Consider the following 15303-nt stretch of genomic DNA (forward strand, 5'->3'; position numbering starts at 1 on the left):
GAAGCATTTCCTGGAAGACAGACAAGCTTGTTTATGACCGACCCACCTTAAAAGACTCTTTATTTTGCATTTAAAAGGAGGTGGCTGACAGGATGTTGGACTTCCTTGAGATAGGCATCACACTTAAGGTTCCGAAACCAGACAAGAAGAGCTTGTTTCTTTCCAATTTAATAATTTTAAACAGCATTAAAGCAGACGTTTTATTACCATGTAAAATGTGTTATATAATTTACAAAATATATAAAATACATGAGTATAGTATACATAGAGCCCATAATAAAAGGCATATGGGAACCAATACTTTCCATGCATAATGCATGCAAATATTTAATGGAAGGGACCCAATTATATTGAGAGTGTGTCTGTTATATGTCCCTACCACTCGGCGAGCCTGGCAAGTTCTATATGCTGGATTCACAATCCTTCAGAAAGAAAAACAGTACAGTTGAAAAGATGTCAATTTCTTCCGACAAATAAAAATGTGCAACTTCAGGAGGAATGTTACGATAATAGTGTTCTAATGTTCCAAACTGAAGGGCGGATGTTAGGTAACCATCTCAATTCGCGCTTTTTGCCAGACATTGTGGGATTGAGTTCTGGAAACATTGCTGGTGTCAACATTGAACAGCTAATCGATTCAAGAGTTCTCGGAAGTAACAAAACAGTTTTCACAAGTCAACATAAGTTACTGTAAACCTTTTAAATATTTGCACAAATTATACAAATTTACAGGGTGGGAATTGGGTCAAGAACAGAAGGAAAACATTTGATGCTTCAAACTGTCGTCATCAATTTTAGAGACCCAGATCGAAAGCGAAGAATTTTCTTCTTTAAATTGTGTGAGGCTTTTATTTTGACAAAGGCCTTGGCTGTGGTCTGAAGGTCAGCAGCTGTGCCCGCTTGCATGGGAAGGGTATGGACAAACTGAGACCAAATAAGTCCTCCACTCTCATCTGTATCACTTGACGTTGTACTCTCTCCAACAAATTCCACCTCACTTAAACTGGACTCACTGTCCCCAAAACAGTTTGTAGTGTAGTTGCTCTGTTCATCTTCACTAGTGTCTACTACTGTGGAATGAAACAAAGACTCACATTCTGCTGAATACTCAGAGTCACTAGCAATGTAAGCATACGGACTGGCATATGGAAGAGGAACTTGACCATAGACGCCAAGCATCTCTCTCTGGTTTCGCCGCCTTGCTCTTCGTAAAGCTTCTTCATAAGAGATCTCAGCTGATGACTTCCACCTTCTATAGTCTCCTCTTTTATGTCTAGGCTTAGCCAAAACCACATCCTTTGCATGTCCATGAGGCTTAGTGCCTGACTTACTACCACCTGGATTTTTACCTACAATACCAGTCTCTACTTGCGAATGGACAATCTTTTTACCTCTTGGAGAAACCTTCCTAACCTTCTTAATTGCGTCCAAGTCATCTGGAAACCTACATTTCTTTGTTACTACCTTACCCTTTTCCTTCAATGTCTGAGAGCCATGATCCATAACATTCTGTACATTTGACTTGTGTTTCAATGTTGAGCTCTTAACAATCTTTACATTTTTGGTACTTTTATGGAGTTTAACACCCTGTTGTTGTGCAGGAATATAGTGTGCATTGACCAACATCCCTTCATCTAAGCTCTGTGAGGATGACCCTTCACTCTTGAAGTCTAGTGGAGGCCTCTCGTCATGAGATGATCCATGATAAGAGTTAATTGTATTTTTGGGTGAAATCCTTTTTGGTGGTAGTACAATTTTAACCTCCTGATGAAGAGGGACAATAGTGAGTGGTTCCTTGGGAGATCCATTACAAAGTGGATTGGAAATATTGGGGAACGGATTGCTGGAAGGACTGGGATTTACATGTATTTCCTTTGGAATATTTGATGTTCCAATCACAGGACCCCTTGCGAGATTTTGACACACAGGCTTCATAGAGTTCCATGAATTGTTTTGGCTTTGCAGTTCATTAATATTTGGCTGGTAACTCTGGACTGAAGGCATCTTTTTACTTTCCAGCTGTTCACTTTGAGATTCTTTAGCGCACTGTTTAAGAGAGGGGTAAGTGCTATTATCCACAGAGTTTATTCCAGAGGAATGTAAACATGGCTGTTTAGGATTCTTCATGTTAGTGGTGCTGTTATGAGAGATGCCACCAGTCTGTCTGACACACATACTCCCATGTCGTAAAATACCTTTGCCAGGATCTACATTTACACTTGTTCGGGGTTTGTTAGTCCGTACAGGTTGTGCCTTTTTCTGAATAATACCTAAAATATAACCATCTAATTTTTTACTTGGAGGAAGAGGTGCAGGGCAGAAACTACTCTGTTGCTGAAAAGAGTCTTCATTTTTTAGGGTATCCAGTTCAGGCACTAGACAGTCATTCATATTTGCGAGCATTTCAGCCTCTTCCTCGACTTTTACATTAGCCATCATGGATAACAAGAACATGGGGCTCTGCACTGCCACGGCATGAAGAGGGCTCGGATATTTATATATATCATTGCCATTTTTGGAGACAAGATCGCACTGGTACTTGGGATGTACATCAGCAACAACTTCATTGGTATTGGAATGGGGTGCCGAATAGGAGCGCCGTACTGTGCCTGTACTTTCACACTGGCCCTCTCTGTAGTCCAACCATTCAAAGAAGTCATCTGAAACAGAGTTGGAAAAGAAAAAAGTTACGAACTCAAGTCAACTTTGGTCTTTAAGCAAAATAATGGGATTGTGTTAAGCCCAGAGAAGATGTGTGACACTATGGTGTACTATCCACTAGAATTACACGACCCTGAAAATCCCTTTAAACACGCACTACAGGCCACAGCAAATGCAGAACAAAGACTTCATAAGTATATATTGTCGTAATTGGTTCATTTTGAACCCAATTCTCCCACTGAAAACAGGTTATGGTAGACCTCTAGGCACTAATGCTTAATTCAACATCTTAAAGCAATGGATTCCTTGCTTTGGTAGGTTTGCCAATGCAAGATAAAACAGAAAAGTTGACACAAGTATGGCTGAAAAACTCCTCAAAACTTACTCAATGGGGGAAGGGAATAGCAGAATCCACCAGAAAACCTTACCTGCTGATCTCGGTTGACCATCTGGGATGTTTAATGATGCTTCGAGGGGGCTGCAAAAGCAGGTGCTAGACTGACAGCTGGATAAACATTCACTGAAGACAGAGTTTGAGGAATTGGAAAGAGATCCCGATGTCCCATCACTCAACTCATAAAATCCTAAAAATAAAACAACATTCTCAGGGACAATTCATTGCAGATGCACTACAGGCTACTAATAATGCTAACATCAGAAATATATAGTCACAATTAAATAACGCATACATCTGTTTCACTTATTAAAGAAATTCCATAACACCAAATGTAAATAGATTTTTTTTTGTGGCTTAAATAATTACAACTGGTTAATTGGGTGACAATCACGCCATGCTTTATATTATATAGATTGGTGGAGACCAGCCAATGCTCTGTATATCTTCCTGCTCCCAGTTACAGATCAAGCCGAAGGGCATGCATAGACTGAAACGTTGTAAAATATTTTGATTTTCATTTGAGAATTTCACAGATTTATATCTTATTGCATGGAGTTGTGATGTGGTGTGTGATATATATTATTATAGTTTGATACAGTAATTATAAAGTGTGTGCTGTGACAGCTATCTTCTTAGGTTGGAGAACCCTTTCAGAAGCACCACCACGTGTGTGGGACAAGCACTACATATCTAAGCTATATATTATGACAGCCTAGAATGTCCACAGTATACAATGGATATGTGTACAAGAGTTACAATTTTACATGCAGGGTGAAACGTTTCAATTGTAATTTTTTCTGATTTTAATAAGTCATAAAATTACAAACCAAAAACCTAAAAATTGTAAAACAAGGAAAAACAAAAATAAAAAAAAATTCAATTTACCAGAACTAGGGCGACTGTCAGTTTCCAAATGCTCTTCGGTTGTCTTTTCTACATCAATCTTTAAGTCATTTATCTGTTTGTCAAGCTCATGAAGTTGAGTTAATAGGCCAGCATCCCTCTTCCTCAAGCAGTTCTGCAGAAATATACAAAAAAAAAAGAAAAAAAAAAAAAAAAAAAAAATTAAAATGGACATTATAAATTAAGGGAAAAATAAATAAATGCACACAACTGTTTGATAGTGAGCATTGGTGGTTCAGTGGTAGAATTCTCACCTGCCACGCGGGAGGCCTGGGTTCGATTCCCGGCCAATGCAACACAAACTTTTGTAACCCCCAAATGTAAAGCACCATGGAATTAATGGTGCTATATAAATAATAATAATAATAGTGTGATCAAATAAGAACCAGATACCACACCAAGATTGCAAGTTTGCCTTGCAGTAATTGTGAATATGGTAATGTTGCGACATGACAACACCACACTGCAAGAAATTCAAAGACTTTTGGTCACAAATTTTATATTTTAACTAAGACAACGTGTGTGCAATTTCTTTTAAAGGTGTAACGGCGTGGCAAATCCTAAAGATTGTCATGCAACTCCAATGTGACAACAAGTCACAGACAAATTGCAAGCTTTTTTTGCTGCAGCATTTGCATTATACAACTTAATGTTGCAAAACTAAGATTTCTGTGTGGCCCTAGCTTTAGGACTTCTGTACATGGCGTAGTTGTAATTCAGTGCCTATAAAAGTCTATAAGAGACTATGGTAGCTCTGTATGGCACAAGTTTGATTTATTCTCCCCAGAAACATTACTTTCACGGGAGAATGTCTAGTTCTATATAAAGTTACTGTATGGAGTCTACTGCTCTTACTATGGAGTTATAGGGAAACTATGCCTCTGTACAGGATATGGCATATTCAGGACAACTAAGCAAATAATTCGTAATAAATATTCAGATCGATGGATTCAGCTGAGTGCCCCATTTACACATATTCATCAATACAAGTAAGAGTTTCACTAAATTTCCAAATTGCGAAAGTTGCGGCTTGTTTATAAGGGGTATCAGATTGTTGTAAGTGACAAGTCAATCCTAGACGCTGAAGGGGCTCATTGTTTTAGGTTTGCCCTCCTTTCAGCTGACATAGGACCCTACTGAGAAAAGTGCCTAGGGCATACAGGCAAAGAGGCTCAATGTATACAGCAGAGCTGCATCAAACATACTATGCCCATGAGCGCCCTCTGGTGGCTCCTTTATGATCAGAGATCATTTTTCTCCTAATAAGGACTCCTTTTTATAAGTAAAAGACCTCAAACCCGTTATCCCAAGACAATTCTTACTGCTCCAATATACTGTTCCCACAACATGTGCTATAAGACTTATCATTAAGAAAATTAATCTTCTGTGGTTATACTGGAGGCACAAATCCTCAAAATGGTCATATTACAGCCAGCCTGGCTTTAGCAGCTTGCTGTGCAGGACTGTTGGGCGTCAGTGCTAACCTAGGATTACATAGAGAACAACTGAAAGGATCATGTAGGGACAGAGGGTCATTGACAAAGCAGTCTGAGCAATGAACCCTCAACCATGGCTGCACATTATAGAGCTCATTGTTCAGTAATGAATACCTGCACTTCATAATGCACCAACCACTACCCCAACAATATAGCACTGAACACCCCTCCCCCACTAATTGCCCATGCTACACTACAATATGACAATCAACACCTCACCTGGCTTTAATCCTCAGTCAAATGGTAGGGAGACAGATCAATTGTTGCCATTGATGACCGATTAGTTATAAGCTTATATTATACATCTCCCCGGCAACAAAATGCAGACCCCTGCCATATTCCAGAGTAAACCCCAGATATATTTACAGACACAAACTTCAAATATTTAATAGAAATAGGATTTGCTACATTTATTATCATCATTTATGGAACATTATATATTATACCTACAAGACCGTCTAGCATTGATTAAACATAGCCCCCTAACAATGCACAGACAGATAGACCACTGCCCCTGTGCAGGCATTGCTCTGTAACAGATATACCCCAGTATAGTATACTACAGAAAGACGCCAATATAGTTGTTAACCACTTCTTAGACCAAGACCATACTCCAAGTATATACTAAGTCTTATCCTGTACGATCCAACTATGCTATAGTCCCTCTTTTTATGGCATGAAATCCTTATACTGAGTAGGCACTCTACTGAGCGGACCAAGCATAGTACACTCCCTCTTTTCATAGCAGATATGTTAATACAATGCAAGACCACAGTATAGTATAAACACTATTCTCATAGCCAATACACCGCACGTCCTCTCTAGTAAGACCCCAGTATGCCATACTGCCTGTTTTTATGAGTGTACCTATAACAGCATATACCTCCTCCTATAGATCCCTGTATAGAATACTAATCTAGTTGTCCTAATACAGCGTATGCCCCCAGACTCAAGTATAGTAAGGCTCCTGTTTCATACCACAGAGATCCTAAAAGTGTATGACCCAGTATAGTCTACTTTTCTGTTCTATGGCATAGAGACCCCAGTACAGTAACCCCTGTTTTATGTGAGAAAGACCTTACTACAGTGTACACCTCCTGTGAGCACCCGGTATAATATACTCGCTATTTTTCTAACAGAGACTCCAGTACAGTGTTCACCCCCTGTAAGCCCCCAGTACAATCTACCCTATTGTGTTCTGGCATAGAGACCCCAGTACAGTATATAGCTATATATACATAGTAGATGAGGTTGGATAAAGACATTAGTCCAACCTATAACCCTACAATGTATAGTATACACTGTATACCCTTCTGTTTTCTGGCATAGAGACCCCAGTACAGTATATAGCTATATATACATAGTAGATGAGGTTGGATAAAGACATTAGTCCAAGTCCAACCTATAACCCTACAATGTATAGTATACACTGTATACCCTCCTGTTTTCTGGCATAGAGACCCCTACTACAGGATTTTCCCCCTGTAAGCCCCCATCCAGTATAACCTCCTGTTTGCTGGCATAGAGACCCCTACTACAAGGTTTACCCCCTGTATGATCAGAAGACAGACATTCACAGCAGACTTCTTGCTTCTCCATACATACCAATTGCTTCTTGAGCAGTAGGATGTTCTCCTCCAGGAACCTTTCCTCCAGACTCCTGGGATTGTCCCCTTTAAGCACCGGGGCATCTCCAGCTGTCCCCACCGCAGGGCTGAGCGCAGCCTTGACCAGGATCTCCTGGCGGTGCCGCAGGTATGCCAGCTCCCCGAGCCCTGCCAGGGTGGCTTCCAGGCGCTCCCGGGTCCTCTGGCGCTCAGACTCAGCCTCACACTTCTCCTTGCGCCTTGGCGAGCTCTCCTTGGGCTGATCAGAGGTGGCTACAAGCGGCTTCATCCTGAGAGCCCAACACTAAGGAACAGCTACAACATCCACAAATCCTCCTGCGATATCGCGCCAACTCCAAGCGATCTTGCTCAAGGTCGTGTCTGCAGCATATTGCACCCTGCTTCTGAGGATCAGCTCTGTGTAGATGTCGGTCTCCGGCTCCAGGAGCTGCCTGTGACAGCCCTGCAGGGCTCACACCTCCTCCAGACTCTCCAACTAACTCTATCAGTCTGCAGAGCAGCGATCAGCCCCAGCCAAGCTAAGTAAGCGGAGCCGTGATGTCATCAGACCCCGCCCCTCCCCCTACATCTCCCGACGTGCAGCCAACTCACCCTGGCCGGGCTGAGGTACACAGCAGAGGTGACAACTCTATTCGCTGCTATAGGAATGGCTCCTACAGCAGTGTATATACAATATATACTCTGTATATAAATCTTCTCCTCAGCAGTGTATATCAGTGGCATCGTCCACAAAGTCATCTCTTCAATCTCATTGACATGAACACATCACAAAGGACGTTTTGCAGGCTTTGTCCAAGTTTAAAGGACTAGTCTAGGCTTGTCTGGTCTAGGACATGAATGTGCAGTGACCCCCATATATCCCCCAATAGGCGGCTTAGCATCCCACTGGCCCCTTATTTTCACAAAGCAAATATCAGGTCCGGTTCACATCTGCGTACGGGTTTCCATTTGAGGATCCACTTGGGGACCCCCGAACAGAAACCTAATTCGCATAAAAAAGCAGTTACATTAGGAAACCCGCCACTCCATAGACTATAATGGGGTCCGTGTGCTTGTCGCGCACTGCTCGCACAAAAGATTCTACATTCAGAGGTCGAAACAATGTATATTGCTAGAGTCTGTGTTGTTGTGATTTATGCTAAATTTATCAAACATTACATTATACAATATAATAAGTTTGGCACATCTATAAAACTTCTGTCATACGATGTTACTCCAATCTCCACACCACCCCCTACTGGAGAGAAGTTGCAACAATTCTTGCAATCTATAATAACCACAGGCTAATGCCCCATATTCTTCTGCAATGTTTGGAAGGGATTAGCCTTGCAGGTACTGTCAGGGGTAGCTTTCACAGTATGTGGGGCCCCCTGGCCAAAAGTCGCATGCAAGGCTTGATAAATTGCCCCACTGTCTTGTTGACATTGATACAGTTTTTTTTTAACAACATAAGGCTGAGGCCCCACGTTGCGGAAATGCAGCTTTTTTTGTTGCAGATTTTGTTGGGTTTTTTTGAGCCAAAGCCTGAGGTGGATTTAGGAAAAGGTACCGGACCAAAAAAACCCATGTGAACTTACCCTAAGAAGTTTCCTATATATTTCCCATTCCTTTTGCAGCAATTCTTGGTTTTGGCTCAAAAAACTGCAACAAAATCTGCAACAAAAAAGTTGCAACATGGGGCCTTAGCTTAGGGTGTATTCATACACAGTAGATTTATTATAGACATTTCTTCTACTGAAATCAGTTCCATATATCTGCCGCATTTGACTATATCTTATACCCTAAAGCAGGGGCTCCACACGCCATTTTACAGTCAGGGCAAAGTGGTAAAAACCGTGATGCGGACACGCCGTGATTTCCAAAATCGGCAGTTTTAGAAATCGGTGCATGTCAATTATACCTATGGAAACACCGGCGGTTTCCTCATAGGTATAATTGAGTCAGAAAGTCCGCAGAGGAAACTGATGTGAACTTTCTGTCTAAAGTGCTGCAGGAAGATCCGCAATGCGTTGCCACCGCGGTTTTTCCTGCAGCACTTTTTTGCTGTGGACATCACGTGGGGCCTTAGCCTAAAGCTATATCCACAAGATATGCCATAAAGGTCTGATAGGTGTGGGGTCCTACCTCTGGAAACCACATCTAGTTCAGTCATTTCACGACTGCAGCAAGCCAAGAGTACATCATGCATGTGTGGCTCTACATTCTACATATGGGACTTTCACAAATATCCATTGCATCTCGGAATGGAATATTCACACCATATATGGTTAATTGAGATAGTATATGTGATATAGTCTGGTAAGGTAACATACTACTAAAAGATGTCAGTGCTGCTGAGCTGTTACTCACGATGGCCAAGTCATTACAGAAAATGGTACATTAGGGATTCATTAAAAAAAGGAAGAAATAATTGCAAATCCTATACTAACCAATCAGATGGTCTTTATTGAAATTCTGTAATCAATCACAAATGTCCATTACAATCCCCTATATTACTGTATGACAACAGTGTATCCGCTGTGCTAGTAATACTACTCTCACCCTATTACATTGGCAGGTACATTATAAGAAGCAACCCTTCAGTTCATAAGAAAAATTTTCACAAAAAGCACATGGGAGAAATTGATCAAGATTGGTGTATGTGATCTGTAGGCTTTCTAGGCTTTCAGTACACTGGTCTTGATAATCGCTGCACCGCTGGAGGAAGCACCTCAATATACAGTAAATCAGTTGCATCCTCCAGTAGGGTCAATTGCCTGCACTGAAATCTATGCCAGCTCCTAGTATTGATTTCAGATATCATTTACGCCAATAAACTGGTGTAAATTATCATAAATCCGATGGGGTCAGTGGCCCCGCTCATTCCACACCCTTTGTTATGTTCCCTTTCAGCAAGTAGCAAAGGTGGAGTTAGGCTAAGGCCCCACGTTGCGGAAACGCAACTTTTTTTGTTGCAGAATTTGTTGTGGTTTCTTGAGCTAAAGCTAAGAGTGGCCATAAAAGGAATAGGAAATATATAGAAAGCTCTGATACTTCTCCCTTCTGATCAATCCACTGCTGGCTTTGGCTCAAAAAACCGCAACAAAATCTGCAACAAAAAAGCTGCATTTCTGTAACATGGGGCTTCAGCCTAAAAGAGAAAAATTCTTACGCAAAACTCTGACTTACAATCATATTCATCCTGTTTATATTTTTATTAGGACAATATCATTTTTTTTAAAATAATTTGACATTTCTTTTTACAAAAATTGCATTTTTATTGCATTCGAGAGGGTAAGATGTGTTGAATGATATATTGGAGTAAAATACAGATTCCAGGGCTTTTTATCAAATTCTTGTTCATTCAAGCCTCCCAATCCAGGGAATTATAAACTGGGAATGACTTCTGAGCCGCTTTCTTCACACCAAGTCTCTGCTGATTTGCGTCTTTTCTACCTTCCTTTTTCATGTCATATTTTTCTTCGTTGTTTCTTTTGTTTCCATAGAAACTGTCTACGCTATATTTCATGTAGAAGATGGTTTAGCACCTCTTGGTGTTTAACTGGCCTGCCACCACCCAGGCATGCTGAGACAAGACAGAGGAAGCCGCAGTTACATATAATGCAAGTGTCTTGTCTCCTTGTAATATCACAGCAGTGTCCAGGTCTAACTACAGATCAAGAGGAGGATTAAATTATATGCTATTCCTATGTAGAACATGCTAGGTCAAGGGAGGTCAAAATTTACATTGGAAATTTACTACTGTATTGTTGTGGAGCTGGAATCTGACATGTTTTGATAAAATGGGAAATTTGCTATAGGTGAAAAAAATATATCATTATTCTTCATGCCTTTTCCCAAATGCCTGCCATGGTCAAATCTATCTGACCTTGTCTTCTCTTAGGGCTAGTTCACACGTGAGTATAAGGGGAGGTTTTTGACAGCGGATTTCGCGTCCAAAACCTCCCCTTATAATGGTGGTCTATGGAGACCGCCGGGCTTCTGTTCTCCGCTAGCGGTGAGCTGCTGCTAGCGGAGAAAAGAAAGGACATGTCCTTTTTTCAGGCGGAAGCCACGCTGTCTCAGTCGCGCGGCTTCCGCCCCCCGCAGCTCCCTCCTATGTCGGCTCATTCATTTGAGCCAACAGCAGAGGGTTAAGCCGCGACAGCGATGGTCGCGGCGGGCGGGTTTTGACAAGAGAGAGACGCGGCTCGCCGCGTCTCTCTCTCTGTGTCAAAACCCGCGCGGGCAGTTCACGTGTGAACTAGCCCTTAGATGTCAGACACACTGAAAAGACTTTATATAAAAATCTCAGACTTGGTTAAAGATGTTTATATAAATGTGTGAATGTGTGTGTGGGGGGGTCACTAATGTTTTGCCCTCGCTTGTTCGGGACTGAGCAGCAGTAACCATCACACATGTGAATCACTGGCCAGTAACATAGCAAGTCAATTGGTGCGCATTTATTTTCTTTGTAATGTTGTAGTTATCATGAGAGGTTTGTATGAGTGATCTTTTGTGCGATTGTTTATTTTGTCTCTCCTCTCATACACTTTACATTATTTTTGGCAGTACATCTAATGGGAGAAGTTTCTGACTCCGGCTCAAAAAAAGCCTCCCATTGAATTCAATGGGTTCCTCTTTCCGTAAGCTGTTTATTCCCACTCGTGGAAAAAAGAAGCGACATGCCTTTTCTTAAAGTGGATTCTGTGGCGGAATCTGTCGCAGAGTCCGCGGCACGACACCTCCCTCCCGACTAGGCCCATTCATTTGGGCCTAATCCGGAGCGGAATGCCGGTGTACTGTATGCACTGCATCAGCATCGAGCCGTGACTAGCTGCTCTTTGGTCCAGATTCTGAAGCGGCCTCCGCATCAAATAGAGTCCAAAAAGCCTCAGTGTGAACCCGGCGTTACAATGATTGAAGGAAAATGGGGTGCTGATGCTTGTGGGATGTATATATAGAGGTGCTGGATAGCCCATCTGATGTAAAAGTATAATAGGCTATCAGAATTGTGTACCCCACATTATCATGTGACTGACACCTAATATTAGCTTTATCTATGTTCATTTCGGCATCCACCCTCTTATGGATTGTAGGTGCGGGAGTGGTGGCATTACGCACCTCTGCAGCCTCCACCTTATACCATTTGGGTCTTTCTGCATCCTGCAGTGAACCATTGTTTCACCTAACATCAGGTAAATGTGGTCTTTCTTTCAGTGATATGATTTATAACAATGTCTCTTTCAGTGTAATATTTCTGACAAACAACAAATTTTATAAAAGATATGATCAGCTAGGAGCTGATGTCCCGACTCAGGAGAGAGTCGGGACATCCCCATACACAGCAGTTACCTGGAATCTGCTGATGTTATTTAATAATAATAAAAAATAAATAAATAAATAAATAAATAAATAACTGTCTATAACTGAACTCAGGATTCTATGCTTGGACCCTACCATGGGGAATATATGATGAACTTACATTTTTGTTTCCCCTGTTTACCATGCTTGTGTGTATGATGTTATTTAATGTGTATGGGGTCCTATAAGCCTAAGGGAGCCTTCACACGATGTAACGCTGCGCTCATTCTGATCGTAAAAAGACGTTCAGAATGAGCGCGTAAAAAGCAGGTCCCATTGACTTGAATGAGAGCCGGCATACATGCGCTCCCCATTGAAATCAATGGGAGGCTTTTTTCCCTATGCTTTCAATGTATTACACGTGTATACATTGAAAGCAATAGGGAAAAAAGCCTCCCATTGATTTCAATGGAGAGCGCATGTATGCCGGCTCCCATTCAAGTCAATGGGAGCTGCTTTTTACTCGCTCATTCTGAACATCTTTTTACGATCAGAATGAGCGCAACGTTACATCGTGTGAAGGCTCCCTTAGGGCTCGTTCACATCTGCGCCCGGTCTCCGTTTATTCAGGTTTCCGTTTCCTGCACAAAACTGAGCAGGAGACGGAAACCTGCAGGACTCTTTCATACCCATTCATTTGAATGGGTTTGAAAGATGTCCGGCCGTGAGCGCCGGTGAGCGTTTTATGCTCTCCGCTGCAAAACCGTTTTTTTTTGTTTTTAAATCGGACACAGAGTCGGACATGCAGCACTCTGTGTCCGGTATTAAAAAAAACAATTTCGCAGCGGAGAGCATAAAACGCTCACCGGCGCACACAGCCGGACCCGGTCTGACAGCTTTCGGAACGCTGGAACGGACTCCGGGCGCTAGTGTGAACCTAGCATCACTCACATGGGAATATTATCATATGGATCTATGTTGAATTACTTATTATTTCACCACCCATAAGCCCGAAAGGATATGTTTATCCATTCAGAATTTACCTTTGATAAATCTGAAATTGAATTTTCAAAGAACTTGCAGCAGTAATCTGATGTTAAAACTTGTGTTTATCAATGATGAGGCAGTGGATCTGTATGTGGACTAGTCACATTGTAATTCAATGGGGTTAATCTGTGGCCTTACAATATCAGCACAAATAAATTGTTCCCCTCCCTCAGTCACCACCTATTCCATCTACCTCTCCCAACCCACTTCTTCTGTAAGGGTTCTTTATGCCATCCTTCAGGGCTTTACCATGTGCACTGCAGTGTCTAAGGAGATGCTACCCATTCAGACTCATGTCAGTGTCCTCTCACCCTGCTAAACCAGTACCCTGCTTCACACTGAAACAGCTGATCTGTATGTGGATGGGTCTCTTTTCCTTTTGGAAAAAATGTTCTGGTTTAGCGTTAATCACAGAAAAACAAGCATTGATCTTTAGGGAGCTACCTTCCAACAGGTGGCGCTAGAGTGAGTTTTCTTTTTTCCTTCAAGGAAAATGTATTTAAATATTTCTTTCTAAGAATTCCTAAGAGAACATATATGGTCTGCTAGACTTTACACACCATAACGTAGCCTCCCTAAGAAGACATTACACTTAGTGTAACTGTGCAGTTATGTTGTTTCTGGAGCTTGATCCAAATTATCTTTATTGATGTGTATGTTAGGGAGCCATTTTTCATGACCAAAATAAAATTACTTAGTTTACGAAATTGTAGCGAAAACACAAAAGAGGAGCTCAAAGCCCACATAAAGCGGCCAGTTTCTTCCATCAAATGTGCCCAGTACTCCTTTTCTGTAATCTCTGCCTTGCACAGCAGTCTTGGCACTCAGCAGGAGGGCAGCCGGCAGAGTATACCCTTAATTAGCACCACATAATCTCTAAGGAGCCTGGCTCAAAATGGGAAATGGATTTGTAATGACATTACAAACAGCTATCCTTCTGGGAAGAGAAATCCTCACTTCTCTATCATGGATAATGTCCCGGGACTTCTAATCTTCAAATAGGCACATAAGCTGAGAGAAAATAGCAGCTAAGTTACAAATTGAAAAGCGTGGTAAACTGTTTTGACTGGCATAGTAAAAACATCACTGGAACAACTTTGGCTGTTTCGTCAGGGACGAGTTGATTTAACAAAGGAAAACGCAACGTGCCGCACACCTTTCGGAATATACACCAGGGTGTAGAGTAATGGGTTCATTGCTGCAGTAGAATAAAAAAAAATGAGAAAAAATACATGGTTCAAATACATGCCCCATTTTTTCTGATATATAGTTCCTCTGATTCCAGTTCCTCTCATCATTACTGTAAAATGGCCACCAACTCTGACTAGACTATGTACGCTGTGCCCTGGTAGTCTAAGGCAGTCTAAAACACAATGGCTACTTACTTATGGTACAAATTCAAATTCAGAGTTGAAAAACCAAGTAGGCCAAGAACAAAAGGGTTAAAGAACAATTCCTGGCTCAGAGAAGAGAAAAGTTTCAGTATTTGTGTGCGTTGGGTTGGACCACTATCCAATAGTGTCAATCACAATTTATTACCCTAAACAGATCTTATATAAGCTTTGAAACCAAATCTGAAAATATTATTAAATCATGCTTTATATATCATCTATGGGATAAAAATATTAGGCCCGGGCACCTACGGGTGGTGAGATTCTGCTATGGGTCCCTATGGGTGGTGAGAACCTGCACATTGGCAAATAAAGCTGACAGATGAATTTTCACCGTGGACTCTTTAGAGACTATATTAGGCATTGGTTATGGTCTGACGTTTCTCCTGATCACCATAATCCAGGTGCTGAATATTTCAATAGCAACCAGTACATTGTTGGACCCCATTTATATGACTGAACATTGTAGCAGGCATGAGATTCTGAATCTATCAGTA

General features: G+C 41.5%; 1 protein-coding gene and 1 non-coding gene across 2 annotated transcripts; one reads left to right on the forward strand and one right to left on the reverse strand.

Moving 5' to 3' along the window:
* Window positions 1-200: 200 nt before the first annotated feature.
* Window positions 201-7565, reverse strand: DACT1 (dishevelled binding antagonist of beta catenin 1). The gene is made up of 4 exons (XM_075282707.1): window positions 7063-7565; window positions 3944-4076; window positions 3090-3245; window positions 201-2660 (listed from the first exon to the last, which is right to left on the reverse strand). The coding sequence occupies exons 1-4, from the start codon at window positions 7351-7353 to the stop codon at window positions 775-777; spliced, it is 2466 nt and encodes an 821-aa protein (XP_075138808.1). The 5' UTR covers window positions 7354-7565; the 3' UTR covers window positions 201-774.
* TRNAG-GCC (transfer RNA glycine (anticodon GCC)) lies at window positions 4186-4256 on the forward strand. The gene has a single exon. It is a non-coding gene; the product is annotated as a tRNA-Gly (tRNA).
* Window positions 7566-15303: the final 7738 nt, after the last annotated feature.

Source organism: Leptodactylus fuscus, chromosome 7, assembly GCF_031893055.1.
Source record: "Leptodactylus fuscus isolate aLepFus1 chromosome 7, aLepFus1.hap2, whole genome shotgun sequence".
Classification (NCBI taxonomy): domain Eukaryota; kingdom Metazoa; phylum Chordata; class Amphibia; order Anura; family Leptodactylidae; genus Leptodactylus; species Leptodactylus fuscus.

Excerpts from the sequence above, each read along its gene's own strand:
- DACT1 (XM_075282707.1), bottom strand. The coding sequence starts at position 7,353 with ATGAAGCCGCTTGTAGCCACCTCTGATCAGCCCAAGGAGAGCTCGCCA. Across the intron at positions 3,246-3,943 it reads TGACAGTCGCCCTAGTTCTG|GATTTTATGAGTTGAGTGAT; the intron begins GTAAATTGAATT and ends TTTTATTTTTAG. Across the intron at positions 2,661-3,089 it reads TGGTCAACCGAGATCAGCAG|ATGACTTCTTTGAATGGTTG; the intron begins GTAAGGTTTTCT and ends ACTCTGTTTCAG.